The 27,858-nt window shown below is 39.5% G+C and overlaps 1 protein-coding gene across 5 annotated transcripts in view; it reads left to right on the top strand.

The window, feature by feature from the left end:
* The window catches only part of PAN3 (poly(A) specific ribonuclease subunit PAN3), a 134,843-nt gene that overhangs the window by 732 nt on the left and 106,253 nt on the right, over nt 1-27,858 (top strand). For all 5 annotated transcript variants that reach the window (XM_086714601.1, XM_086714590.1, XM_086714582.1 and 2 more), the window contains exons 2-4: nt 18,917-19,038; nt 19,791-19,857; nt 21,722-21,792. In XM_086714601.1, the coding sequence (XP_086570727.1) occupies nt 18,917-19,038; nt 19,791-19,857; nt 21,722-21,792 (260 nt within the window). The remainder of the gene's footprint in view (nt 1-18,916; nt 19,039-19,790; nt 19,858-21,721; nt 21,793-27,858) is intronic.

Below are 27,858 nucleotides of genomic sequence, written 5' to 3'. Positions count from 1 at the left end.
GGCTGGGAGGGCGGCCCGGGCCTCGGCGCGGCGGCGGAGGCAAGGCCTGGGGCCGGAGGGGGCCCGGATGAGGCCTTGCGACGAGCTTTGCCCGCGGGTCCCCCCCCCCAACCCCCACCCCCCTTCACCTTCCCTAGTTGGTCTGAAAGGCCTAGGCCGGGCCTGAGCCCTCCTTCCTTCTTCCTGCTTCCCTTCCCCACCGCCTTCGGCGAGCCGGGGAGTGAGGGGAGGCTGGGTTCCCCGGAACGTGGGTGGGTTGACGGGGGTGCTGCGAGTGGGGGCTGGGAGGAAGGGGGATGGGCTGTGGCGTGCGGTGTGTGAGAAAGGGGGTGTCGTTTCCGGGGGGTGTGGAAAGGGGCTGGGTTTGCAGGCACATGTGTTTTGCGTGCCCGTGTGGAGCGGTGTCTGCCGAGTGTTGAGGTTCCCTAGTGGGTGTGAGTGTGGGCAGGGGGCGGGAGGTGATGGGCGGGCTTAAGGCTTCCTGGAGTAAGGCCGAAAGAACGGAAAAAGTTTGTGTGAGGCTTACGGGAGAAAGATTTTTCAAGCAGGAAATGCTTTCTAAGGATTGGGAGTGAAGGGACAGCAACTTGTGTACTGTGCTTAGGTTTAGTCGAGAGCTGAGAGGAGGAATTTCCCAAGCCTTGCATTTCGACATAGTTCTGCTGAAGCCAAGATAAGTTTGCCGGGCGAGAGTAGGGTAGGGATCCTGTCTTCTACAACTTTGTATCAAGCGAACTCTTAGGGAGCCTGGAAAGCGGGTCCGGTGCGGCGTTCACGTGCGTGCACCTGAGCACTTGGCTTCGAGTATGTTGTCAGGGCTGTTGGTATTTTTTCCTTTTTTTCACTTGTCATTATCTACGGCCTTGCAACTTTTTAGTTGTTAGTGGAGTTGGATGTGTGAATGCAGTCTATTTTACAGAATGTTGCTCTTAAGCAAGTGGGGGAGAGCAGGTGTCAGATTTTTCTGTTTCTGTAAACCAAAGGAAGGGGGAGTCCCGTTTCTTGGAATTCTAAACAGTTTGCAGATCTGAAGATACTTTGATAGGCATTTTAACTTGGTCATCAGTACATTTTTGTCTTTTTTTTTTTTAACTGTAAATGAGTTTGGCTTGATGTTTCGCCAGCTGTTTGTACTGTGAGGATTATTGTTTTCCCAGAGATTAGCTTTTTTAAAAGAAAGCTTGCTGTGATGGACTTGGCTGTAATGCAGATGTGTTTGTCCGCATTGATACGCTGAGAAGATTAATTTGTCACTTAAAAGTGTTTTGTAAACATTGGTTCCTTTATTGGAGGAAATTTATCACTTTGGAGCAGCAACTTTGCATTTTCAAGGTGAACTTTTGCTGGTTGTGTGAGTTGTGGCTCAAAGTAATTTGATCAGTCTTTGGTAGGGGGAAGCTGAATGGTAGCTTTGTTACATACAGAAAGGCATTTTCAAAAAAGCTGGTATTCGATTAAATATGTTATCTTTCTAGGATTTTCTAATAGGCAGAAGTAGTAGATCTGGAACATGAAAGATAGGACAGGATATTGTAAGTAGGTGAAGATGGGAGGTGGGGGAAGATACTGACAATGGCTCAAAGGTGAGGCTCATTCCATACCTCATAAAAGGAAAGTAATTGTCTGGGATATAGGGTCTTGAGAGAACAGGTAGCTATTGCTAAGAAGGCATTTTACAATTTAGTATTTAGTCCTTTAACAGTTATTTGATTAAATAGCTGAGTTATGTATTTAGGTTCTACAGGGCTTGCTTTAACTTGCCCGGTGAAGCCTGAGGCTCCTCTTTTCCGCTGTAGTCTTCTGGGTAACTGAGTCGTACTGGGTTGTGACTCCTTTTGGATGAGAGCAGATTGCTTCATACCGGTGACTGGCAAGTAAAGTTGCTCAGGAATCAGGGAAGAGGACTGTGTTGGTGGTTTAATGGCTGCTTTGAATTTTCACCCTTAAATGTTTGGTTTTTAGTCTGCTTTCTACCTTTTCCTATATTCTTTGACGTATTTTTGGAAACAGGCTTGGTTTGTTAAGTGCACGAGGCAGTTAAACTAGACAGCATATTCTAAGAGGTATTGTTATCAGAAGTTTAAATTTTCTTGCGGACTTGATCATCTAGCATCACAATTTTATTTTGTTTTCATTTTTTCCTTTAAACGTAAGATTGTACAGCGTTTCCCTTAGCTGAAAGGTCATACACTCCTCTGCTCTGATAGGGTAGATCTGCCTGCAGAAATACTTTGGGCTTTATGGAATCGTGTGTGTGTGTGTGTGTGTGTGTGTGTGTGTGTGTGTGTGTGTGTGAAAAGTTTTTATTGAGGTATACATACCCAGGGAAAAGTGTACAAATCACAAGTTTTTGGAATTTTTATAAGTTGAAAACAATGGCTTATAATCAGAACTCAGATCAAGAAATAGTACATAATCAGTACCCCCAGAAGTCCTGCTTTTGTCCCATCCCAGATGGTTTGCCCCAGTTCCCAAATAGAACTTACGGTTTCTGACACTGTAGATTCATTTTTCACTTTTTTTGTACTTTTTTGAACTTTATAGGAATGGACTCATATAGCATGCACTCTTTTTGTGGGCTTGTGAGATATAGTATAAGATAATATTCAGCCTTGATAAATTTTAGGAGGAATATTCAAAGAGGACGGAGTTAACACAAGTTGAGGTAAGATTCAGTGAATGAGTAAACCTCTTCTTTCCGTAAAAGTGCATGGCCACAATAAAGCAAAATGTCTTCATATTTTTGCCCTTTTATAGGATTTTTCAGTTTTTAAATTAGCGTTCTATTTCGAGATAATGTAGAGTCAAATGCAGTTGTAAAAAATAATACACAGAGAGCTCATTTCATCACTCATTTTCCTCCAGTGGTAACATGTTTCATACCTGGAGTATAGTATCACAGCCAGCATTGATTGATACATTCTGCTTATCGTATTCCTGTTTCTCTAATCTTATTTACACTTGTGTGTGCGCATGCACGTGTATTTCTGTGGGAATTTCTCACATGTATGTTGGTGTGCCTGCCAACACAGTCAAGACACAGAATGGTTTTGTCACCCTTAAGTTGCCCTTTTGTAAGCCTCCCTCCCTCCCTCCCCAAACCTGGCAACTACCAATTTGCTCTCATTTCTATAATTCTGTCGTTTCAAGAATGGTTTTAAATGGAATTATATAGCATGAAGTCTTTTGGGATTCGTTTCCTCCCCACCCCCCACCCCCCACCCCAGCACAGTTCCCTCAAGGTTCAGCCGAGTTCTGTGCATTCTTTTTTTTTTTTTAACTTTGAAAATTTATATTTATCATTATTATGAAGCAGCGGTTTTTTTTTTGTTTTTTTTTTTTTGGTTTGCTTTTTTATAGGCATATCTGCTTCGCGTACCAAAGCTGTGAGCATTTACAGTAACCCAGAAGTGATATTAAAGATTTGTGCTAGGATTTTGAGGCATTTATTGACGGACTTGAATATTTATTTTTTATGTATGTATTTTAGGGTTGACTTTCACTTTTTTTTTTTTTTTTTTTTCTCAACGTTTATTTATTTTTGGGACAGAGAGAGACAGAGCATGAACGGGGGAGGGGCAGAGAGAGAGGGAGACACAGAATAGGAAACAGGGTCCAGGCTCCGAGCCATCAGCCCAGAGCCTGACGCGGGGCTCGAACTCACGGATCGCGAGATCGTGACCTGGCTGAAGTCGGACGCTTAACCGACTGCGCCACCCAGGCGCCCGATTTTCACTTATTTTTAAGTTATGAAAAATTTCCATTGGAACAGCAGTGTATAAAGTCAGAGTAGACCAGTCTTCTCATCTTATTGCCTGGGATTAATTGTTATTAATAACTTTTGTGCTCCTAAAGGCCCTGTCTCCAAGTGCATTCACATTGAGAGTTAGGGCTTCAGTATATGAATTTTGAGAAAAAACAATTCACACACACACACACACACACACACACTTAAGTTTGTAGTAGTATTTCTCACCTTTTTTTCTCATATTAATTTACTTTATATCCTGTTTATAAAGTAGTTTAGTCTGAGACTATATAAATGGAATATGGTAAGATGTTTGTTTTATATACTGTTATCATATAGTTGTTGGCAAGCCAATACATGCAAGTACTTGTGTCTCTTATCAGTATATGGAAATTACGACAGGCCTGGGGCTCAGAGATTTTGATCTTAGTGCTGTCTTCCAAAATCACTTCGTGATCTTAAGGTGGTCATTTAGTCCATGTGGAAATATATTTCTTTATCTGTAAAATGGGAGAATGGGGGATGGGGTTTATGATGTTCAGAATCCTTTCAGCTCTAAAATGCTCCTGTGTTTTCTAAATGTTCATGATCTAGAAAACAAATTACTTCATGTTTGGTCTTTAGATCCTCCTCCCCTCCCAACAAGTCTTAGAAACACCGACTGCTCAGCAGTCTAACCTCCAGTACAGGGAGGGGCATGTCGGTCTCACCTATCTTGGCTGAGTTAATTGGCACGTAGATAACAATCTTCCTCATAAAAAAAGCCCTCCCCTGTTTTGTGTTTTTTTTTTACATTTATTTATTTTTGAGAGACGGAGTGAGACAGAGCACGAGCGGAGGAGGGGCAGAGAGAGAAGGAGACACAGAATCTGAAGCAGGCTCCAGGCTCTGGCGTTCAGCATAGAGCCCGTTGTGGGCCTGAATCCACGAACCGTGAGATCATGACCTAAGTCGGATGCCTAGCCTAGCCTGAGCCACCCAGGCACCCCTCCCCTGTTTTGATGTCTGTTGTTTCTTTAAAAATAAAGATATTTTTCCTATTTTTTTCCTTTTCTTTCTTTTCTTTTTTTTTTAAGTAAACCCTATGCTGAACATGAGGCTTGAACTCAATGACCCTGAGGTCAAGAGTCACATGCACCACTGGCTGAGCCAGCCGGGCACCTGTATTCCTATTTTTCTAAAGCTAGTTTTTAATTACATTTTTATTATAAAAATTACAGCTTAAAAAATGGGAAACAGTATCTTGTTTTTTGGAACTAAAAATTAGTATATGCACAGGTTAAAAATGTAAATAGCATAAAATGGTACACAGTGAAAAATAGTTTCCCTACTTCCTTAGTTCCCTGATCCCTCTCCAAACGATAGTCACGCTTTCCAATTTACTATGTATCTGTTCAGAAATATTCTTTGACTGTACAATCATCCACATGCTTACAGTTCCCTGTCTGTAGTACATACTGACACATATACTGGTAGAGACACACGGAAGCCCAGTGCACTTTGAACTTTCTCACTGAACTGCATGTCTTGTGATTTGTTCCACATCCATGCATAGAAATCTACCTTGCTCTTTTTAGAGGCTGCATAATATTCCGTTGTATATTGTATTCTTTTTAATGGATATTTAGATTGTTTGTAGTCTTTTATTATTGCAAACGATGCCACTAAGCTGTTACATCTTAATTTATTATGTACATTTACACATAGATTTATATAAAATATGATATGTACCTATGTTAAGCATACAGAATCTTCAGTAATCTGGTTCAAACTTGTTACATTAAGAAAAACTATGTAGATAACTACCATATGATCTCACATGTGAGACCAAAAAACAAACAAACAAAGAAAAAAACAAACCCTGAACTCCTAGGTACAGAGAACTGATTCGTAGTTGCCAGAGGTAGTGGGGGGTGAGTGAAATGGTTGAAGGTGGTCAAAAGGGACAAACTTAACGGTTAAAAGGTCAATAGATCTTGAGAGTATGTAATGTATAGCAAGGTGGCTATAGTTAACAATACTGTAGTGTATATTTGGAAGTTGCTAAGAGAGTAGTTCTTGAGTTTTCAGCATTAAAAGAATGGCAAGTGTGTAGTGATTAATGTCAAATAAACTTAATGTGGTAAATCATTTTGCAGTAAATCATTATGTTGTACACCTAAAAGTAATATTTCATGTCACTTACAGGTCAATAAAAAAATCTGTATTTTATACATCATTAGCTGAAATAAGATATTTGAAATAGCCATCCATATGAAATCTGTCCCAGCAAGATTTTCTCCCAGTGGCTCACTTATCTAGAGATGGTTTTGTAAATCACATCTTTTGCAACTTAATGAGGTGGTATTTGTTAATAGTCGCTGGGAAATCTCATTTGTATATTTAATAAAAGACTAGTGTTATCGTTTAATAGTCTTTCACTGTTTATCTGCATTTTTGATACAGTTACCTTAGGCTGCTTTCATATTTATAATTAGGTAGAACATGACAGGGTTGGAAAAACTGGAAAGGACATGACATACCATCAGATTTAACTTTGTGGTTTTGTTCATCTGTTCCTAAACTTACTCTGTCTTTTAACAAAATTGCTATTGCTGAATCTCACTGTATACTTGATTGAAAAGAGGAGATTGGAGGTGAACAAAACCAAAATGGGATGGGGCCTTTTCAATTCCTTTAAAATAGTGCCCTTTTATGGTTCATAGACTTTACAGCAATGTCAGCTGTCTCGGAGGAGGAGTCTTGACAAAGATGGGACTGGGAATTTTCTCCCTGCTCCCAGGGCTTGGAAAAATGATCCAGGCAGTGTTTAAAGTAAAAATTTTAGCACAGTCCTCTGACATATATTGTAAAAAGATTTAATGTAAACAGATAATAGCCTTGAAAAACTTAGATTTTGGCAGACTTTCCACTTAGTATGATTAGCTCTAAAAGTGGAGATTCATTCATTTTATTTAATTATTTGATGAATAAACATTTACTGAGCACTAACTGTGTCAGCTGCTGTTTTAGATTTTTGAGGTACATCAGTAATCAAAAAGATTCTTTCCTTTGTGGAGCTTACATTTTAATGGTAGAGTGGGCAGTGTTAGCAAATCTAATGCCCCACACTTTATAGTATGTTAAAAGAGGACAGTTGCTATTAAGAAAAAAAAAAAGAAAGAAAGAACAAATCTACTCCTCAGTTCTCAATAAACCATGGGTTTGAATGATATTACGCTGATACTTTGCACAAGGAGTAAGCTGGTTTTAGAAACACATTTCTGGGGGCGCCTGGGTGGCGCAGTCGGTTAAGCATCCGACTTCAGCCAGGTCACGATCTCGCGGTCCATGAGTTCGAGCCCCGCGTCAGGCTCTGGGCTGATGGCTCGGAGCCTGGAGCCTGTTACCGATTCTGTGTCTCCCTCTCTCTCTGCCCCTCCCCCGTTCATGCTCTGTCTCTCTCTGTCCCAAAAATAAATAAAAACGTTGAAAAATGAAAAAAAAAATGAAAAAAAAATAGAAACACATTTCTGGTTCATTCTACTGAGAAAACAACATCAGTGGAAGACTTCTGAAAACACTTATTTATTGGCAGATTTTGATTGTGTGAAGAAAGCAGTGATCTTGGCACAGATCCTAAACTAGAACTGTTTCGGAAGGCATTTCTCAGTAAGTAATCAAAGGGACAGTACTCAACATTAAGTGGCTTCACCTGAGAACCCAGTTTAATTAGTTGTTCATCATCAGTTCTGTAGCCAGTGTATCTTGGAAGGCCTTTAGTATTGTAGTGCTCTTCAGAGTTGGCTATTTTCTAGTCGTGCTGCACTGCAGTGTTCCTCTCTGATTCAGGAAACTAGGTAATAATGTTGATCTTTAATTTTCAGTTCAAAACACTGTACCGTACCTATTCCAGTGTGGAACACGAGGATCTCAGCTGAGTACTTGTTAAGCCACTTGATCTATCTAAAATCGCTCTTTTAGGAATTTTTTTTTTTTTTTTTGGTCTTGCCATAGGCTTTACTGTGGCTCTCTTGGTGCACAGGTATGCCAATTTCCTTAAGGGCCAGTTTGCCAGATAGATGTTGCAGTGTTTTTTTTTTTTAATTTTTTTTCAACGTTTTTTATTTATTTTTGGGACAGAGAGAGACAGAGCATGAATGGGGGAGGGGCAGAGAGAGAGGGAGACACAGAATCGGAAACAGGCTCCAGGCTCCGAGCCATCAGCCCAGAGCCTGACGTGGGGCTCGAACTCACGGACCGCGAGATCGTGACCTGGCTGAAGTTGGACGCTTAACCGACTGAGCCACCCAGGCGCCCCTAGATGTTGCAGTTTTTAAAACAATGTGAACTTGTCTCTGGAGGTCGACTTTATGCAGCTGACTGATGGTATATGTATACTCTGGGCACTGACTAGAGAGTCTCATTGTCACACGTTTATGGAACACTTCTGTGCCAGATACTATACCAGTTTTGGGAAGACAAAGATGTGTGGTACTGGCCATTTGTGAATGCATAGGCCAGTAAGGGATTTTGAGATGTATAAATGTTGGCATAGTATGACACGCTCTAGGTATAAAACATATAATAAACTCTGTTCAGGGATATTGTGGAAGGTCTCATCAAGAGGTAATATTTGAACTATTTTTTGAAAGATGTATGACGCATATCTGGTAGAAAAGAAAGGCATCCCAGGAGGACATGGACACAGATTTTTTTTTTTTAACATTTATTTATTTTTGAGACAGAGAGAGACAGAGCATGAACGGGGGAGGGGCAGAGAGAGAGGGAGACACAGAATCGGAAGCAGGCTCCAGGCTCTGAGCCATCAGCCCGGAGCCCGACGCGGGGCTTGAACTCGCGGACCGCGAGATCGTGACCTGAGCTGAAGTCGGCCGCTTAACCGACTGAGCCACCCAGGCGCCCCTGGACACAGATTTTGAGAGAGAGCGTTGTGCATGCTTTTGGTCTGCAGTCAGCTGATGTGGAGAATAGGCTATATTATGGAGAGTGGTACCAGATGATAGATTGTGTGGCCACCCTTGTAGGCTGTGCCAAGGGAAAGGATAAGATCTGTTGAAGGGAGAGATGCTAAGGACCCGTTTTGGGCAAGTGGCAATGAAATACAGGGGGCGCATTTGAGAGATTTGGTACAGCAGCCACTTGAAGGGATGGATGAGAGAGAGAAAGGAATTAAGGATAAATGAGTTTGTAGCTTAAAAGTACTTGTCACACACGTATTCGGAGACATTTAATACTAGGTAGTTGTAAATGGGAGTCTGAGTTTGTAGGAATGACTGAGAGGAAGGTAGTATAGTAATTTTCGGAACCTTTGAAGCAAGATTGTTGTTTCAGATTTCATCTCTGGCACTGACACCAAAATAGGTGGTGATGATACACATCCTGAAGGACTGTCGAGATTGTACGTGTAAAACTGCACGGCAACGGTATTATTTCCTGTCTGTTGGCACCTGTCTGTCTGATCTATCAGAACCAGAAGTGAATGTTTCAAAGCAAAAGGGTAACAGTTCAAGGGGGAAAGATTGGTCTAGGTAGAAGGCTGAAAAAGGAATCATTTAAATAGCATCCTTAGCTCTTTATGGAATTACTTCAGATAGATTGTGGTTTAATACTGTTCTCTACTTCCATTGAGAACAAATATAAAAAATGTTTCTAGATGTTTTTTTTCACCTGAATTGAAGATGCATGATAAGCAGTGCTCCATATGTGAAAATCTTTATAAACATTTCTCTGAAGAGCTTAGAAGAGCTTAGCACTAGAAATGGTTTGCTCTAAAAAATTGGTATTTGTTATTTTATGAGGTATTTTTTAACTTACTTTTTTTTTTTTTTTTTGATCTTGACTGCTTAGAAACTTCTGAACTTAGAGATACTTTTCCTTAGCTTATGTTTATCGGGTTAATAATCGCCCATCTAATCTTTTATTTTTATTAAATGGCTTTATTGGTGGTGGGTGGTTAAATAACAGATTTATTGTTCTGGAGCTTAGAAGTCTGAGATCAAGGTGTTGGCTGGGTTGCTGTCTTCTAAGGATTGTGAGAAGTAATCTGTTCCATGCCTCTCGCCGAGCTTCTGGTGGTTTGCCTGTAGTCTTTAGCATCCCTTGGCTCTCGGAAGCATCCCCTTGATCTCTGCTTTCACTTTCACAAGACATTCTTCCTGCGTGTGTGTATGTCCAGGTTTCCCCTTTTATAAAGTCTAAAGTCATATTGGATTAGGACTCACCTGAACAGTGACCTCTTCTTTTGTTTTTTTTTAAAGCCATATTAAGAAATATTTATTATTATTATTATTTTAAGTTTATTTATTTTGAGAGACAGAAAGAGAGAGAGAGAACCAGCAGGAGAGGGGCAAAGAGAGGGGGAGACAGGATCAGAAGCGGGATCTGTGCTGACAGCAGCGAGCCCAATGTAGATCTAGAACGCACGAACCGTGAGATCATGTACCTGAGCTGGAGTCAGATGCTCAACTGACTGGACCACCCAGGTGCCCCAAACAGTGACTTCATCTCAACTGATTACATCTTTAGTGATTCTGTACTGAGATTAAGATCACATTCTGAGATACTGAGGTTAGAATGTCAACATTTCTTTTGAGAGGACACAGTTCAGCTTGTTGAGTGGGTAAAAAAATGGAATAATGCATATGAAATTACATTTGACTTATGATTGATGCTATGTGCTAAGGTCTTGCTTCCCTAGTTATCACCGATGTTGGTTAGTGATACTTCAGAGTTAGGAGGAGGATCAGAAACGTGGAATTGATCTCTTATGGCTCTGCACAGAAACTTTACCATGAAGACTGGAAATACAGCGTTTATAGCTATTAAGTACTATTTTTCTCAGATTCCCCTTGCACTTTTTCTGTTTGTGAGCTTCGGAGGGAAGTCCAGCCCTTCAAATTGACCAATACATCTTGCTCAGTCACCTGCTTTGGATTTGAGTCTTTTTTTTTTTTTTTTTTTTTTTAACTTTTTAAATGTTTGTTTATTTTTGAAAGAGAGAGAGAGTGAGAACACAAGTTGGGCAGGGGCAGAGAGGAGACACAATCTGAAGCAGGCTCTAGGCTCCAAGATGTCAGCACTGAACCTGATGTGGGGCTTGAACCCACGAACTGTGAGATCATGACCTGAGCCAAAGTCAGGTGCTTAACCGACTGAGCCACCCAGGCGCCCCAAGGATTCGAGTCTTATCTTTTAGACAATTCCTATGGGTTTTGTAACATGTCTAAAATGTTCCAAGCTACCGTTTTTGTCATTTATATTAAAATTTTTAAAAACTACATGAAATGTTTCCCCTAATGTATTCTGTACAAAGAACATGTTAGTTTTTCATCAGAAAAGGCAAGATAACTTTTACAAATAGGTTTATATATGGATACAAATGATAACCACAAAACCACAAGAAGTAACCATTAGGCACATAATATCACCCAAGCATGCCAGTGCACTGAATTATTCTCACAGCAGACCTGTAAAGTAGATGTTATTGTTCTGTTTTAGGGGAGGAAACTGAGACTTGGATTAAATACACAGTGAAGCAGGGGACGGGGGTGGAGGTGGGGTGCCTGGCTGGCTCATTTGGTAGAGCATGTAACTTTTTTTTTTGAGTTTTTTATTAAATTTTTTCTTAAAAATTTTTTTTTCAACGTTTTTTATTTATTTTTGGGACAGAGAGAGACAGAGCATGAACGGGGGAGGGGCAGAGAGAGAGGGAGACACAGAATCGGAAACAGGCTCCAGGCTCCGAGCCATCAACCCAGAGCCTGACGCGGGGCTCGAACTCACAGACCGCGAGATGGCTGAAGTCGGACGCTTAACCGACTGCGCTACCCAGGCGCCCCTATTAAATTTTTTTTTAATGTTTATTTTTGAGAGAGAGAAAGAGACAGAGCCCAAGCTGGGAGGGGCAGAGAGAGAGAGAGAGACAGACAGACAGGCAGGCAGAATCTGAAGCAAGCTCTAGGCTCTGCACTGTCAGCACAGAGCCTGACGTGGGGCTTGAACCCATGAAGTAGGATAGGAGATCACGACCCAGCTGAACTTGGAACCCGGACGCTTAACCCACTGAGCCACCCAGGCGCCCTGGTAGAGCATGTAACTCTTGATCTCAGGGTCTTGAGTTCAAGCCCCACGTGGGCATGGAACCTACTTAAAAACAGTCCAAGGGCAATAATTGGCAACTGGCTGAGAAGATCTCACGGGCAGTTGTGTTTGCTCAGGAGGTTGGTGCGAGTGTCTGCTGAGTAGGTGAAAGAGCCCCTTGTTCTTGGGCCTGCATCCCCTGGTGGCTATGAGTTTTAATTTCCTTATCAGGAAAATTGGAGGCTCTAATACCATTTGTATGGGGTGTTTTCTGAAGGTTGGATGTGAAACTCACACTATAGTGCATCTTTTATCAACTTCTAAAAATACCAATTTTCAAAAAGGATTTAATTGTAAATGTTCATAAAAATGTGCTAGTAGATTAGGGAATACCAAAAAAATATAAGTAGTCCCAACTCTCAGTTAACAGGTAGTTTAGATGGGTAGATAATACAGAAACATATAAGGATTTAAAGGTTTAAATAGTTGAAGATAGCAATAAAAGGTCAAAGTTTATATTTTATATATGTAAAAAAAAATATATTCTATATAAAGATGTGTGTGTGTGTGTATACATAATCAAATAGATAAATGGTATCTGAAGAGGTAGAGGTTTTAACAGCTTAGAATAATTGGGCAATGCATTCTGGAGACAGAAGAGGAAAAAACATTTATGATTATCCCTCGAGACAGGACATGAGGCACTTTGCTTTTAGGTTGTTTGCTCTGAGTCCCTACCACAGGCCTGTGAGTGAGCTGGTATTGCCTTCTTTTCCAGATGAAGAAATGACACTTAGAGGATGTTTGCTCCAGGTCATAGAGCTAGTTAGTGAGTAGTAAAAGTAGGATTGGAACTCCGTGGCTCTAATTCCAAGGATTGTTTTCCTTTTCATCATATATCTGGGTCTTGAAGAACATAGAGTTAGGGGGGTGTGTGTGTGTGTGTAGGAATTGATGGTACTTCATAATGTAAAGTGTAGGCTTTCAAAATACAGTTGAGTATACCATTTTGACTGGAGGAGAGAGTTCAATAAAGTTATGATTATTGTAAAGACCTTTTTATAGATGTGTGTGTGTGTGTGTGTGTGTATTTACTTTTATTACACTATAATCTTTGGTCTTTTGGAAATATCTGTATTCGTTTTTTTTTCCCCTGATGGATACCCAGGTTTTAATTTTTAAAAAAAAAAATTTTTTTTTTCAACGTTTATTTATTTTTGGGACAGAGAGAGACAGAGCATGAACGGGGGAGGGGCAGAGAGAGAGGGAGACACAGAATCGGAAACAGGCTCCAGGCTCCGAGCCATCAGCCCAGAGCCTGACGCGGGGCTCGAACTCACGGATCGCGAGATTGTGACCTGGCTGAAGTCGGACGCTTAACCGACTGCGCCACCCAGGCGCCCCTAATTTTTTACTTTTTTTAAGTTTTTAGAGAGACAGAGCGTGAGTGGGGAAGGGGCAGAGGGAGAGGGAGAGAGAGTCCCAAGCAGGCTCCTCCACACTCAGCGTGGAGTCCAACCCAGGGCTTGTTCCCACAACCCTGGGATCATGACCTGAGCCAAAATCAAGACTTGGTCGCTCAGCTGATTGAGCCATCCAGGGGCCCCTGGACACCCAGTTGTTTTAAGTTTATTTATTGGATAATTCCTCTTTTTCTCCACTGATTTATGAAAAAATAGCTTTATTGAAATATAATTTATGTGCTTTATTCAGTCACTGTAAGTTGTACAGTCAGTTTTTAGTAGGTTATATTATAGTTATACAAACCATCAAGATTCTTACCAGATACTGTCTCATTGTTTTTCATAATTTTTCATTGACGTTTGCAGGGTAGATGGTATGATTTTCACTTTACAAATAATGGCATAATCTACATTTTTTAAGTATTTTGCCTGAGACTTTGTGGCTAGTAAGTGGCAAAACTAAGACTCAAACCTGGCACCTTTTGGAAATGATGGGTTGAGAACAGATTGTTGAGTGCTTTTTAATGTTGGACTAAGAAATTTGGATTTCATCACCTAGCGTAAGAATTGCCCGCATCTTGTCTGTGATGTCTTCTTTGGCGCAGGAAAACCGCTCAGTATTGTCAGGGGATCACATTTTGTAGAGTCTGTTCTATGGAACTCTAGGCTCTCAAGCTGCTCCATGGAGAAAGGGTCTCTAGGCAAGTACATTTGGGAAGTATATCTCCATTTTGAATTGTCAAGAGTTCACATTGTGGACACAATGCTATGAGAAGTTGTGCAGTGAAGAATGGGTTTACTTTTGTTTTTTTCAGCATTTTCCAAATTTACTGACTTTAGAATTCCCTTTGGGTAGCATTGATTTATTGTGATCTTTTTGGAAGGTTAAACCCACTTCACCAAGAACGGACAAGACTGAAGATGAAGGAGAACATTTATTTAGTTAAGCCGTGAGGATGGTTTTTTTGTTTTTTGTTTTTTTTTTAAGTGGCTTATTATCATACACATTTATATGTTAATCATGGCAGGGTTACTGCTGACAGTTGTAGAAGTTCTGATTCTTTAGGCACTGTAAGATGCTTTGGTTCAAAGTTTGAATGTCTTAACATCAAGACTTTGCAGTTTTAAAACTGCTTGAGGGGCACCTGGGTGGCTCAGTGGGTTAAGCTACCCACTCTTGATTTCGGCTCAGGTCATGAATCTCGCTTGCTGTGTGGAAGCTGCTTCGGATCTTCTGTCTCCCCCTTTCTGGCCGTCTGCCGCTTGTGCACTCTCTCGCTCTGTCTCAAAAATTAATAAACGTTAAAAAAAAAAAAAACTGCAGGCTTGAAATTTCATTTTTTGATTTATAATTCCCTTTCTTAAAAACTGGAAGGCAGTTTCATGCAATCAAGAGGTTGTCATTGCATCCCTGTTGTGTCACTTACTAGCTTTGTGACTGCACAAGCTTTCTCATCTCCCTGAATCAGTTTGCTTAGCTGCAAAATAAAATATCAACCCTGCTGCAGTTGTCATTCAGACTGCAGTTCATATTTACACAGTGATTGTTGAATTGATTATTATTCTGTACAGATATGTTGTAATAATAGAGATGATAATAGAGCTTTCACAGAAACAGTAAGCCTTACTTCCATTGGGTTGCAAATTATTATACTGTAGACGTGGTATTGGTGGACTGCAAAAGTAAGGGATTGAAGGCGTGAAAAGTACTTAATTATCTAGTCTTGGTAATTAAAGTCTCTAACGTGTCTTATGCTTGTGTAATTTAAACTTAAAAAGTACTCCACATGGCTTTTCTCCTTGTGCATCCCATGAGGTATGTAGCATATGTGTTCTTAGTAACTTTAAAAAGTTAGTACCTTCAGAAAGCTTCTGCACAGCGAAGGAAACAGTCAGCAAAACTGAAAGGCAACCGAAGGAATGGGAGAAGATATTTGCAAACGACATATCAGATAAAGGGTTAGTGTCCAAGATCTATAAAGAACTTATCAAACTCAACACCCAAAAAACAAATAATCCAGTGAAGAAATGGGCAAAAGACAGGAATAGGTACTTTTCCGAAGAAGACATCCAGATGGCTAACAGACACATGAAAAAATGCTCCACATCACTCACCATCAGGGAAGTACAAATCGAAACCACACCTGTCAGAATGGCTAACATTAACAACTCAGGCAACAACAGATATTGGTGAGGATGCGGGGAAAGAGGATCTCTTTTGCATTGTTGGTGGGAATGCAAGCTGGTGCAGCCACTCTGGAAAACAGTATGGAGGTTCCTCAAAAAACTAAAAATAGAACTACCTACGACCCAGCAATTGCACTACTAGGCATTTATCCAAGGGATACAGGTATTCTTTTTCGAAGGGGCACATGCACCCCCATGTTTATAGCAGCACTATTGACAATAGCCAAAGTATGGTAAGAGCCCAAATGTCCATCGATGGATGAATGGGTAAAGAAGATGTGGTGTGTGTGTGTGTGCGCGTGCGCGTATATATATATATTTTTTTTTTCAACGTTTTTTTATTTATTTTTGGGACAGAGAGAGACAGAGCATGAATGGGGGAGGGGCAGAGAGAGAGGGGGACACAGAATCGGAAACATGCTCCAGGCTCCGAGCCATCAGCCCAGAGCCTGACGCGGGGCTCGAACTCACGGACCGCGAGATCGTGACCTGGCTGAAGCCGGACGCTTAACCGACTGCGCCACCCAGGCGCCCTATATATATATATGTATATATATGTGTGTGTGTGTGTGTGTGTATATATATATACACACACACATATATATAAATGGAGTATTACTGGCCAATCAAAAAGAATGAAAGCTTGCCATTTGCAACTACATGGATGGAACTGGAGGGTATTATGCTAAGTGAAGTTAGAGAAAGACAAAAATCATGGACTTCACTCATATGAGGACTTTAAGAGACAAAACAGATGAACATAGGGAAGGGAAACAAAAATAATATAAAAACAGGGAGGGGGCAAAACAGAAGAGACTCATAAATATGGAGAATAAACTGAGGGTTACGGGAGGGGTTGTGGGAGGGGGGAAGGGCTAAATGGGGAAGGGGCACTAAGGAATCCACTCCTGAAATCACTGTTGCACTATATGCTAACTCATTTGGATGTAAATTTTGAAAAATAAAGTTAAAAAAAAGTAAATTCTTCAGATGCCTGTAAAAAAAAAAAATAGGAAGTTAGGGCCTTCATGATGTATATAGAATAATGTATCGTAGGTTAGTGATTTCCTTAACTAATTCTTGAAGTGTGACATCCCATTCTCTTCCTTGCAAAACAGGAAAAGTGAAGTATACGTATGGATTTTTTTTCTCTCCCAGCTTTATTGGGATATTGACTTGTAACATCTGTTAAGTTTAAAGTGTGCAACTTGATGATGTGATATGAATATATGTTGCAAAATGATTACCATTCGCATAATTAACTTCTTTTTGTGTGGTAACAGCTTTTGAAATCTACTCTTTTAACAACTTTTGATTATATAATACAGTTTTGTTAATTATAGTCACCATGGTGTACGTTAGATCCCCAGGACTTACTCATAGTCATGTCATAGCCGGAAATTCGACCAACATCGCCCCATTTCTCCTACTCCCCAGTCTCTGGCAGCCACTGTACTACTCTATTTCTTTGAGTTTGGCCCTTTTATTTAAACTTTATCTATTTAGAGAGAGCAGAGAGAGCATGCACAGGGAAGGGGCAGAGAGAGAGAGCGAGGGAGGGAGGGAGGGAGGGAGGGAGGGAGGGAGGGAGGGAGAGAATCCCAAGCAGACTCTGTGCTGTATCGGCACAGAGCCCTATGCAGGGCTTGATTTTACGAACCATGAGATCATGACCTGAGCCGAAATCAAAAGTTGGACGCTTGACTGAGCCATGCAGGTGCCTCAAGTTTGGCCCTTTTAGATTCCACATATAAGGGAGAACATACTATGTTTGTCTTTCTCTGACTGATTTCACTTAGCATAATGCCCTCAGCGTTCACCTGTGGTGTCACAAATGGCAGGGTTTCCCATTTTATGGCCGAGTGATATTCCATAGTGTATGTATGTGTGTATGTATGTATATATCACATTTTATGCATATGTATATATGTATCACATTTTTGTTAGCCATTCATCTGTCAGCAGATACCTAGGTTGTTTCCGTGCCTTGGCCATTAGGAATAATGCTGCAGTGAACATGGGGGTGCAGACACTTCTTCAAGATAGCGATTCCGTTTCCTTTGGGTGTATACAGTAGTTCTGCTGTACCTGCAGGCGATACAGTTCGAGGCCCCCCCCCCCCCAACCCCGGTGGATGTTTGAAATTGCAGATGGCTAGAACCTTATATATACTATGTTTTTTTCTAGGAATACATTTTTCATTTTAATAGTGGACATTTTGAGAAATAAGTCTTAAAAATAGACCAGAAAAATGATCTCAGTTTGCTTTCCAAGGAATCCCTATGTGTTAGTCTGTCTGAAGTATAATAAACTACTTCGGATTGGATGTCTTAACAAACAACAGAAATTTATTTCTCACAGTTCTGGGGGCTGGAAAGTCCAGGATCATAGCACTGGCACATTTTATGTGGTGGTTGGCTAGGACCCACTTCCTGCTTCCTAAATGGGTGCCTTCTTGTATCCTAACATGGTGGAAGGGACGAGGGGTCTTTAGGGATTTCTTGTGAAAAAGAAGATTAATTTCATTCCTGAGACCTCCACGCCCATGACCTGCGCACCTCCCAAAGGCCCTGCCTCCTAATACCATTATCTTTGGGGGTTAGGATTTCAGCATGTGAGTTTTGCAGGTGTACAGACGTTCAGATCATAGCACCCTACATCCAACTGTCAGCATTCTCTTAGTTTGCTTAGTTGGGGGTGGGAGTGGTTTCACTGGTTCTCAGAGGCTGTGCCCAGAAGAGGACAATCCTACTTGGAGCTTAGCTGATTTGTAAAGCATATGGTTTTGTACTTAACTATCAGCTTAGAAAATAGCAACATTCCAAGTAATTACCAGGAGGTAGCATCTAAACCATATTGTCCATTACTTTGTGGATGTATGATGGATTGTCATACTACTTAACAATCGTTTTGTATTAACCTATCCTAAAATCAACAGCTTGTCTGTATTTCTGAACTCTATCCTACTGCTATACTGCAGAATTGTTTTTACTGAATTATGCGTTAATGTGAGACTGCTGGTCTGTTTCATAAGATGTATTGAGAGAACAGTCCTGAGAAACTTACATCTGTTTCTCCTCTGAAGATTCAGTTGCAGTGTTTGTATTCTGTCTTCTTGCAAAATTAAAGAAAGAAAACTTGAGAAAATGAAATGCAAGTGTGGTTTGTTTCTTCATGTTATGTTTGGTGGTGCTTACATACTAATACAAAATAAAATACTATCTCTGTGGGAAAAAAGTCCGTCAGCTTGAGCATTGTTCAACAAATGTTTAGAGCTGAGCCAATTTTATTTGGTCCTGCCTTCTGTTATGAACAGATAAATAAAAGGAAGTGTGACAGAGATTTGAGACTTTAAAATCTATTAGAGACACAGAAACTACATCAGTATTTTGTACTTCCAAATAATTAAAATGCTTGAATTTTCCTTTTCTTTCAGTTCCTGGAATAGATGGAGGTGCTTTAACTGATACAAGTCTTACAGATTCCTATTTCAGCACCAGCTTCATTGGAGTCAATGGATTTGGAAGCCCAGTGGAAACAAAGTATCCCTTGATGCAGGTATCCTTAGTCTGAATTTACATGGCACTAAACAGTGAAGTTTATTCCAGTGTCAGGGGATGTCTAGAGTCTTCATTTATTCCTAAACTTGTTGAGTATGAGGGAAGGTTTTCGGAATTGATGAGGTTGGTGGGATACAGTTGGAGTCTGTGTGAGCTTTCAAGGGTAGGATGGGGTGGGAGGACAGTGGAGTATGTAGAAGACAGATGGAAAGAGACTAGTTTTCACTCCTCTCTGTGTTTTGTGGGTATGGAGTGAAGGCCTTTCAGGATGGAGAGACTGTAGAGGGTATGAAGTGTAAGAAAGCAATGAACATGTTTAGAGAACCGAGAATAGCCCAATTTTATAGAATCTATAAGGTGTATGAAGGCTAATACACACCGGGAGAGGCTATTAGAAAGCGTTTGTTGACTTTTACGTCTTCTCAGATGGATGTTGAAATTTATATTTTATAGACCGGGAGGCTGAATAGTTACATGCGTTGCCCAAGCTAATAATATGGAAGTGCAATTCAAAATAGGTGTGCAACTTTGGTTTTAAATATCTGGCTAGTGAGTAAAATTTTCATCTGATGTGTTGTAGAGAGTATTTGGACATTTTTACATGAATTAATGTAATCCATGTTGCAACATTTATAGTCAGATTAGAGTGTCAGTGATGTGAGAAGTGGATCGGAGGGGAAGAAGCAGAGAGTTCGTCTGAATTGGCTGACTGTTCTCAGTGATGTAATGTTTGTCTATTTTGTTTTGCAGAGAGTGACTAACAGTAGCAGCTCCCCAAGCCTTCTGAATGACAGTGCTAAGCCATATGCAGGCCACGGTAAGACTGGATCCCTCTTTCTCTTTTGTGTGTTTGTACGTATGCGTGCATGCATATGTGTATATTTCTGATCCTAAAACAGTGTGTTCATTGGAGAAACCTTGAAGTCTTGAAAATTATGAATATGTATAAAGGAAGAGAATAAGAATGATCTAGAGAGATCAATGTTGTTTGGATTCCATATAATTCCAAGTAGTGGTTATGTCTGAGTGTGAAAATACGTGTACTTGTATACATATATACATATACTTACATACGTAATACTTAGCTAAGTAGACTCATATACTTAAGATGGCATTAGATACACTTTAAAATTAGGAGTGTTTCTTGATCATAATAAATTGAATTCTATTGCTTATTTTCATAATTTACTGAAGTTTTTAAAAAAGTATTCTAATATTGGACTATGTGTATGCATCTGTGCTTATATTTTATTTCTTTCGGAAACAGACACGCAGTGACTGTTTGCAAGATCATGGTCATTTTTAAGGTTTTTAATATGGAATTTCCAAGTATCTTTCTGTATTCTATTTTAAAAACAAATGTTCAAAGGGGGCGCCTGGGTGGCTCAGTCGGTTGAGCGTCTGACTTCAGCTCAGGTCATGATCTCACAGTTCGTGAGTTCGAGCCCCACGTCGGGCTCTATGCTGACAGCTCGGAGCCTGGAGCCTGCTTCCGATTCTGCGTCTCCCACTCTGTCTCTCTCTCCCTCCCCGGCTCACGCTCGCTCGCTCTCTCTCAAAAAAAAAAAAAAAAAAAAGAATAAATGTTGAAAAAAATGTTCCAGAATAGCTTCTTAAAAATATGTAACAATTGAGTGTTAGTACTCTGCATAATAGTACCTATTTTTAGGTGCCTTGAATGTATAAATTACATAAAAATATTTTACTAGCTTTTTCTGTACATATATTAAATTGTTAATTCTAATGACAGACTAAGCTATGAAAATTCAGGCAGTCGAAACTGGAGAAATTAAGCAGCAGTCTATACTGCATTTTGAAGAGAGTTAGTAGGTCCTTGTAAATAAGAACAGTTACTATAGATTCTAGAATTTCATGGATCATTTAATGAGAAACATAAGAGTAACTAGAGCTCAGAATTGAAGGTAAGGATTTCCATGTGTGTCACGTATCCTTTTCAGAAACTCTTCTGATTTATTAAGGGAAAAACCATTTAGAGACATACTTTTGTTTGTAACTTCTGAACAGAGTAATAGAACTTTGAAACTATAAAATCTTTAAATTTCATGTTTATTTTGAAACAATTAATATTTCCCTCTTTAAAAAGTCAATTTACTTATATTTTTAGTAAGAATATAAAATATCTGGTGACAAACTTAAAAAAGATAGAATATTGCATAGATGGTTTTAAGGCCTGGCCTAAGTGTTAAAATCCAAGTCCAGTCATTCAGAGCATGGCTTTCTGTCCTCCCCACCTCCCTGCCCTTTGTAATTTTTCTCATGATTTGGTTTCACGTACACAAACACTTACTAAATGGTAGACTTACTTCTTTCATAAACACACATTCCTAATAACAAGGTCAAGAGCCATCTCTTCTTTTTTTCTGTTTGATTTTTCTTTTGGTTCCTAACAAACAGATGTACCCTAATCCATGTAGCTTCTGATTAAAGTATTAGCTGATACTTTAATTGGCTAAGTATTGACTGAAAGAAGTATTCTCTAATTTGTGTTTCTTTTACTTAGAAAATATTTGAACATCCACTGTATATGAGGCATTGAGTTTAAGTATTACTGTGGTATATGACTTTTTATTACTGTTAAGAATGTTTTCAGGTTAAACATTTATTAGATTTGTGGGTTGCCTGAGTTGTCTGTGTGGAAACTTATGTAACTTACCTTCCAGATCCTCTAACTTCACCTGCTTCATCCTTGTTTAATGACTTTGGTGCCCTCAACATCTCTCAGAGAAGAAAGGTAGGTGAAGTTGAAACTTATGTGAGACTAAATGGAATATACAAGTGATATTGGGGTCATCACCTATATAATGGTCAATATTCTCCTAAGTTGGGGAGGTGCTTTTAATGGACTGTGATATTTTCGTTGCTTTTGCTTGCCTTTTTATTTTTTATTTTTTGGTATATATTTCATATGTGTAGAATTTTATTTATCTCTGTGCATGAAATAGAGATGTTTTATGTGAAGGAATGAAATCCTTCTCTTTTTTCCTCATTTTCTTTACCTTAATGTATTCTATTTTTAAGAAAACATCAAATTTAATGTTGTAGTTGCTGTTAATGTGACCCATTACAGGCACATTAATCATATTTTAACTTTGTTTCCTAACTGCTTTGTCTAAATTTCAAAGATTTCTCCCCTAATTTAAACTTCTCATTACGGGGCAAACTTAAAAATCTTCAACTTTTCGTAATTGGTTCAACTGTTTAAAAACAGTTTAAAATCTCTCATATCAGAAATGTAACTGTATTTTACTTGACATCGAGGGTGATAGGTCGGGCATAGATTTTGAAGTATTTTATAGGGCTACTTCTATGACAGGTAGAAGTGAAGATTTTATTACAGTTTGATGCCTTTGAGTCTTACGGAGAATCATCATGTTAATGGTAATAATAATCTACAGAAGGTGATATTTTTGGTTAGGATCAGTAGCAGCTAAAGATGTTCAGGAGGTTGTAAATCTTGGTGGAAATTACTACAGTGTTGTAACTAATTCAGTTTCCTAAGTAATGGAAGAAAAGAATATTAATTTTGGGAAACTGATACAAGTTTAAGATGGTTTTAGGAAGCATTTGATCAGAGGGTGGTATAAAAGGAAATTCAAGAAGACTAGATATTCTCAAGATAAGAATTAATGGCGTCAGGTATAAATGACATTTAATACTTTCTGTACCTAGTATTATCTCCATTTTGAACAATAGATAAGAACAAGGAGGTAATTAATTATGAACTACTTTTAATGTAAACTAAAATGTGTGGGTTTAATTTTATACATTTCCTTATGCTGTCACCGAGAGCACGTTTACTCTTGCTTTACATAGTGGTCTTATAAGTTGGAGCGTGTAGTTTTGAATCCACATAGTAGAAGTGGAATAGAATTGAACGCAGGTTGGCTAACTGACAGTAGGGAGCAGTGACAGCAGACAAAGCCTGGCGACATGGAAGGAAACCGTAAAATGCTGAAAAGCAGGTGAAAGCTAGAAATCAAAGTATCTGGAGCTTTTTAGTTTAAGGAAAAAATAAAAAGCCCTTCAGTAGTCTGAGGAGTCCCCTTAATGGCCTTTTCACCTCTTTATTTTTTGTCACTTTTTGCATTTTTGATGATCAGTTAACTGTGATAAGTAGCATTTCTGACGTATGAGTAGAAAGTAAGACTAGCATGGCAAACAAACACTTGAAAGTATTCCTAACATGAGGCTTTAGTACCTTAAAATTGAAATGTGATTGAGAGCTGCCGATACTCATTTTTGAGAAAACAGTAAAAATCCCTGGAGATTGGAAAAAGGAGGATATAGTGTCCATTCTTCCAAAATTCATTTTAGTGTAGGAAAGTAGTAGAAGGAAATGTTGTTACGAATCTGACCTCAACGTTTGGAAGGGAAGTGGAGTAACGAGCACGGTGCTGCAACTTTTGAGGCCCGGCGTCTCCAGCTTTGTGACCTTGGGCCAGCTTCCTCGGCTGCAGTGTGTGCGTCCATGAAATGACAAACGTGCCCTGGATAATGACTGTGGTGTCTCTCTCATGTCTAAAACTCACTGTCTGTCTAAACTGAAAGGACCTACAGGTCAGTCTCTACTTAGAAATTCAGGGTTCACATAGTGGTAGGTCTTTGAAGGACCATATTTTCTTGCCATTTACATTTAAAATAATATGTAGGGACATAGATTTTTTTCCCCCGTAGTGGACTGTATAGTTAGGAATCTGTTGGTACAGGTTGCGTGTGTTTTAAAATTGTTAATGGTTGAATTGAGAAAGCTTAAAATTTCTTTGTGTTAGTAAAACTCTTAGCATAAGAGTGTTGTATGCTACACTTTGTAAATTGAAGGCATATGTAGACTTTTTCTTTGGTCGTAGTAATTCTCAATGTCTGCTTAATGATGTCGTTTTAGTGGAAGTAACTCAACTTTATGTAAATATAATTCTAAGTTGATTTAGAAGGCTGTCATGATTACTGAGAGACCTTTTATTTCATAATGATATTGGAGGGAACAGACAGTTAAGTTAGGCCATACCCACTACCGTGTTTCATAGCTAAATTATTTTCTGGAAATCTCAGGCCAGTGCCTAGGCCAGGCATGCTGCTGTTTTTGCCTGGGGACCATGAGAATTCTCGGGGTCAGATCAGACCACTGCTTTTACTGTAAGCAGACTTACTCTGTGCTATGTGGAAAATTGCAAAAGAATGATGTTTATACTGACTGCTTCTCTCAAATCTAATTGAAAAGGCAGTACATGAACCTACTTACGGCATATTAATTAGTGCCAACGTAAATGTCTGATGATTGCCAAATCGCAGAGAATTCTCTAGATGCAGAAGTGTTTATGGAGAAAAGATGTTTTGAGTTGTGGTTTTTGAAGGTGTGGAATATGGAGAGGAAAGACTCTTATTAATCAGAAGATATTGCTCGATTATAAGTAGAGAGTTAGGATCTTCAGTAAATTTTTAAATCCTCTTTATCATCGACAAGCTAAGAGACTATGACCGGAGGCCCTGTATCTGTAGGGACTGGCTGAAGTAAAATGTGGGATGTGGAAAACAGTATTAAACAGGTTCATTGCCATTTGTGTGGGTTGCTTTATTGTTGCTAGGCATGTGAAAGACTTCCTGAAGGGTCGTGTACTGAGAATGTATGCATTAGGGCAGTACTTACTGCTCATGTCCAGGGACCGGCGCCAGTCCCTGAAGCGTCTGGTACCTGTCTGTGGAGACGGAAGTTAAAAGATTGGAAATACCTTTTTAGAAACTTCTGTAATAATTTGATAATACTGCAACATCCAAATATGTGCTCACTTTTCTGGTAATTCCTTTTTACTTTATAAAAGTATACAACCATGATATATAGGAAATTATGAAAAAAATGATCTTTCACAACTGATGTTTGAGAAGCACTGATTTGTTTTCTACATTAGATAAAAATAATATGATAGATAGGAAAAGTAACCATTGTTTGAAAGTGTGTATAATCATTGTTGGCCAGGAGTGGTGGTGGAAGAAAGTGAATTGTAGCCGTGTATTCTGAGGGAGAGGTAAGCCCCCCAAAACACTAGAGAAGGGGTTTTGTTGAAAATGGGAGTTAATGTATTTGAGATTAATACACGAGGAAACCTTAACAGCAAAAGAGATCAAGCTGCAAACTGGCGTAACAGAAAAAGGGGTGAGAGTCACCGTGAATCACAAGTGTGAAGTATAGAGCTGTACGGTTTTGGGTAAGGATACCTTGGGAAGAGAGTGTCTTTATAACAGAGTTAGATGTTGAAATACAGATATGCATAAATGAAGTGAATCAGCACTATGACGTCTTGCTGGGTATTCTTGCTAAGCTGTGAGTTTGTATGCAGGGCGACCACAGATGATTGAGACAATGCCCAAGCAGAGTGAGAAGCTTCAAAATTTGTATTTGGCGTTGTTGGCTTCCCCTTGTGTATCTCTTTCTTAGCCTTTCTTTGCCCTCATGTTTTAGTCATCGAGAGTCCTTTTCGCGTTCACCGCCTCCCTCCCCCACAGCAAAGAAGGCTCTGGTGACTGTCATTTACACTTCTTGCTTTAGTTGTACTTTATGGTGTTGTTTCAATCAACATGCGGTTTTACCTGGGCACTTGCATTTTATTTCTAGCAATGGGAGAAGAGCTTTTTAAGGTTTTAATTAACAAGTTAAAGCCTTTGGACTCAGGAGACAATGATTTCTAACGTATCATGTTTATTTCTCCTGATTTTAAAGCTCTTGGCTAGGATAAGGGAAGTGGGACCAAAAGGGTTTGGCTTATCTGCTGATGGTTTATTTGTGAGGACGTGTTATTTGTGAGGATGTGTAGATTTTGGACGTCCAGTTCTGGATTATTCTGTTTGAGGGAGAAGTTGACTAGCAATACTTTCTCTGCTTCCTTCCATGTTTTATCTCAGTTTGAGACCTCCTTCCCACTGTTTTCTACCTGAAGAGCATGCATCTCCCTCTCTCACCCATCTGTATTACAAAATTTACTGGCGATATAGTATGTTTTCTGATTAATTTGACGTTTAAATTTTTTCTTGTAACCTTTCTGTTTTAATGTCTTCAAAAGATGACTTTTATATTATTTCTAATCTAGGCAACAAACTATGGAGTTACAAGGAGACTGGAGACTATTTGTGGTAGGGTTCTTTTATTGGAGAAAGCTAAAGTAAATTTGGAGAGATTAATAGAATTATAGCAGAGGAAGTTTGGAATGTAAATCTTTCTTTGATCCTTCTGCGGCTTAGGCTTATTTTGGAACATCAAGCCAAGTATTGATCTCAGGAAAAATAAAAGGGGACGAGAAAATGGAGAAATTGAAATGGAAGTCTTAATGGAAATTGACAATATAAAACTTCACCCGTAAAACCACAGTTGTTAACCTTTTTATATATGTTCTCAAGAATTGTTTTGCTTAGTATTTAGGTTTTGCAGATCAGCCACATCAATATCATTTACCCATGAGTATCGTATGAGTAATGTTTCTATGGAAAATTGTGTTTAGAATTCCAAATTAAACAGCGCTATTCTTGTTTTACTGGCGTAGATGAAACCTCCATTCATCTCCACTTGCCAAGCTGTGGGAATGTGTGCTCTCCCAACTTAAGCCAGAGGTAGGTGAGGTCGTAGATTTAGAGATGCACATGAGTCCCTATGGGAACTGGTAGAGTTGTTAGATCCAAGTCCCTGCAGGTAGGGAGGCGCCTTATGCCATGGTCCCCGTTTATAGCTTACTCAGAGCTCCTGTTGAGTTTTCATTTCTCTCAAAGAGCAAACAGTCGGAGTAGTAATAACCCAGTGGTGTTGAATAATGCTTGGAAGTCTTAGGGTTTGGAGTTGGATGCCAGGCAGTCTGAATCGATTCTCCATTTCTTCACGGATTATGTTTGTGTCTTTAGGCTTAGTGAAGCGTTTCTCCATTCGCAAGATGAAAACAGTAATCATGCTGAGTGCCTACTATGTGGCGTTATGAGGACTAAACGAAATATATTTCCTGGCCCAGAAGTGCCCGATAAATGGTAGTTGTACTGATACATTGTTAACTGTAGCTAAATAGATAATCTGTTACTGCTCACTGTGGATTAGGCTGTGTTATAATTGCGACTGGAAATAGGGGTCTCCAATAGCTGCTCTGAGGATGTCCATCTTTCCTGTGAGGTGTTCAGGACCCCCCTCCCCCAACTTTTTCTGTGTCTCCTCCCCACATAGCCGTTAGCTTCTCGAACACGTGCTTCCAATTTGGTGAAAATGCACGTGGGGATTTCTCATGATGTAGTGAGAGATGGATAGAAACTTGATGTTATTTGTATTGATAGTGATTTTCTGTATCTGTTCCAGGTAATGTGTTAAACTTACATAATTCTTTCATAAGTTAATGTTTTATCTTTTGTATCATTTAATCATCCCAACGGGTCTTGGAGAGAGATTATTTTTCTCATTTTACAAAATTGGAGAATGGAAGTTTTGAGAGAGAAAGTAATTTACCTAGAATAATATAGATAATAATTACTTATATTTTGGAGAAAACCCAGTCTTTGTAGCAAGGGCAATATGAGAAGGTGAAATGAGTCTTTGATAAGCTGAAAAATAGGTACTGGAAAGAGGCTACTGGTAGGTATACAGGGGAAGAGGGAGAACATCGACCTTATGCCTGTTCCTTTTTCCATTTATGTGATTCTCAGTAAAAATTTCTATAAACACAGTTTCTGGGGCAGGAACACACAATTAAACTTTTGATGTTTGAAAAAAAAATAAACTTTTGATGTTTGACAGATAACCTTTTAGAGACGTTGTACATGTTTACATTCCTACTGA

This window comes from Puma concolor, chromosome A1 (assembly GCF_028749965.1).
Source record: "Puma concolor isolate L17-30 chromosome A1, mPumCon1.1.hap2, whole genome shotgun sequence".
NCBI lineage: Eukaryota > Metazoa > Chordata > Mammalia > Carnivora > Felidae > Puma > Puma concolor.
The sequence above is the reverse complement of the archived record's forward strand: the minus strand, read 5'-3'. Positions and strand labels throughout refer to the sequence as shown.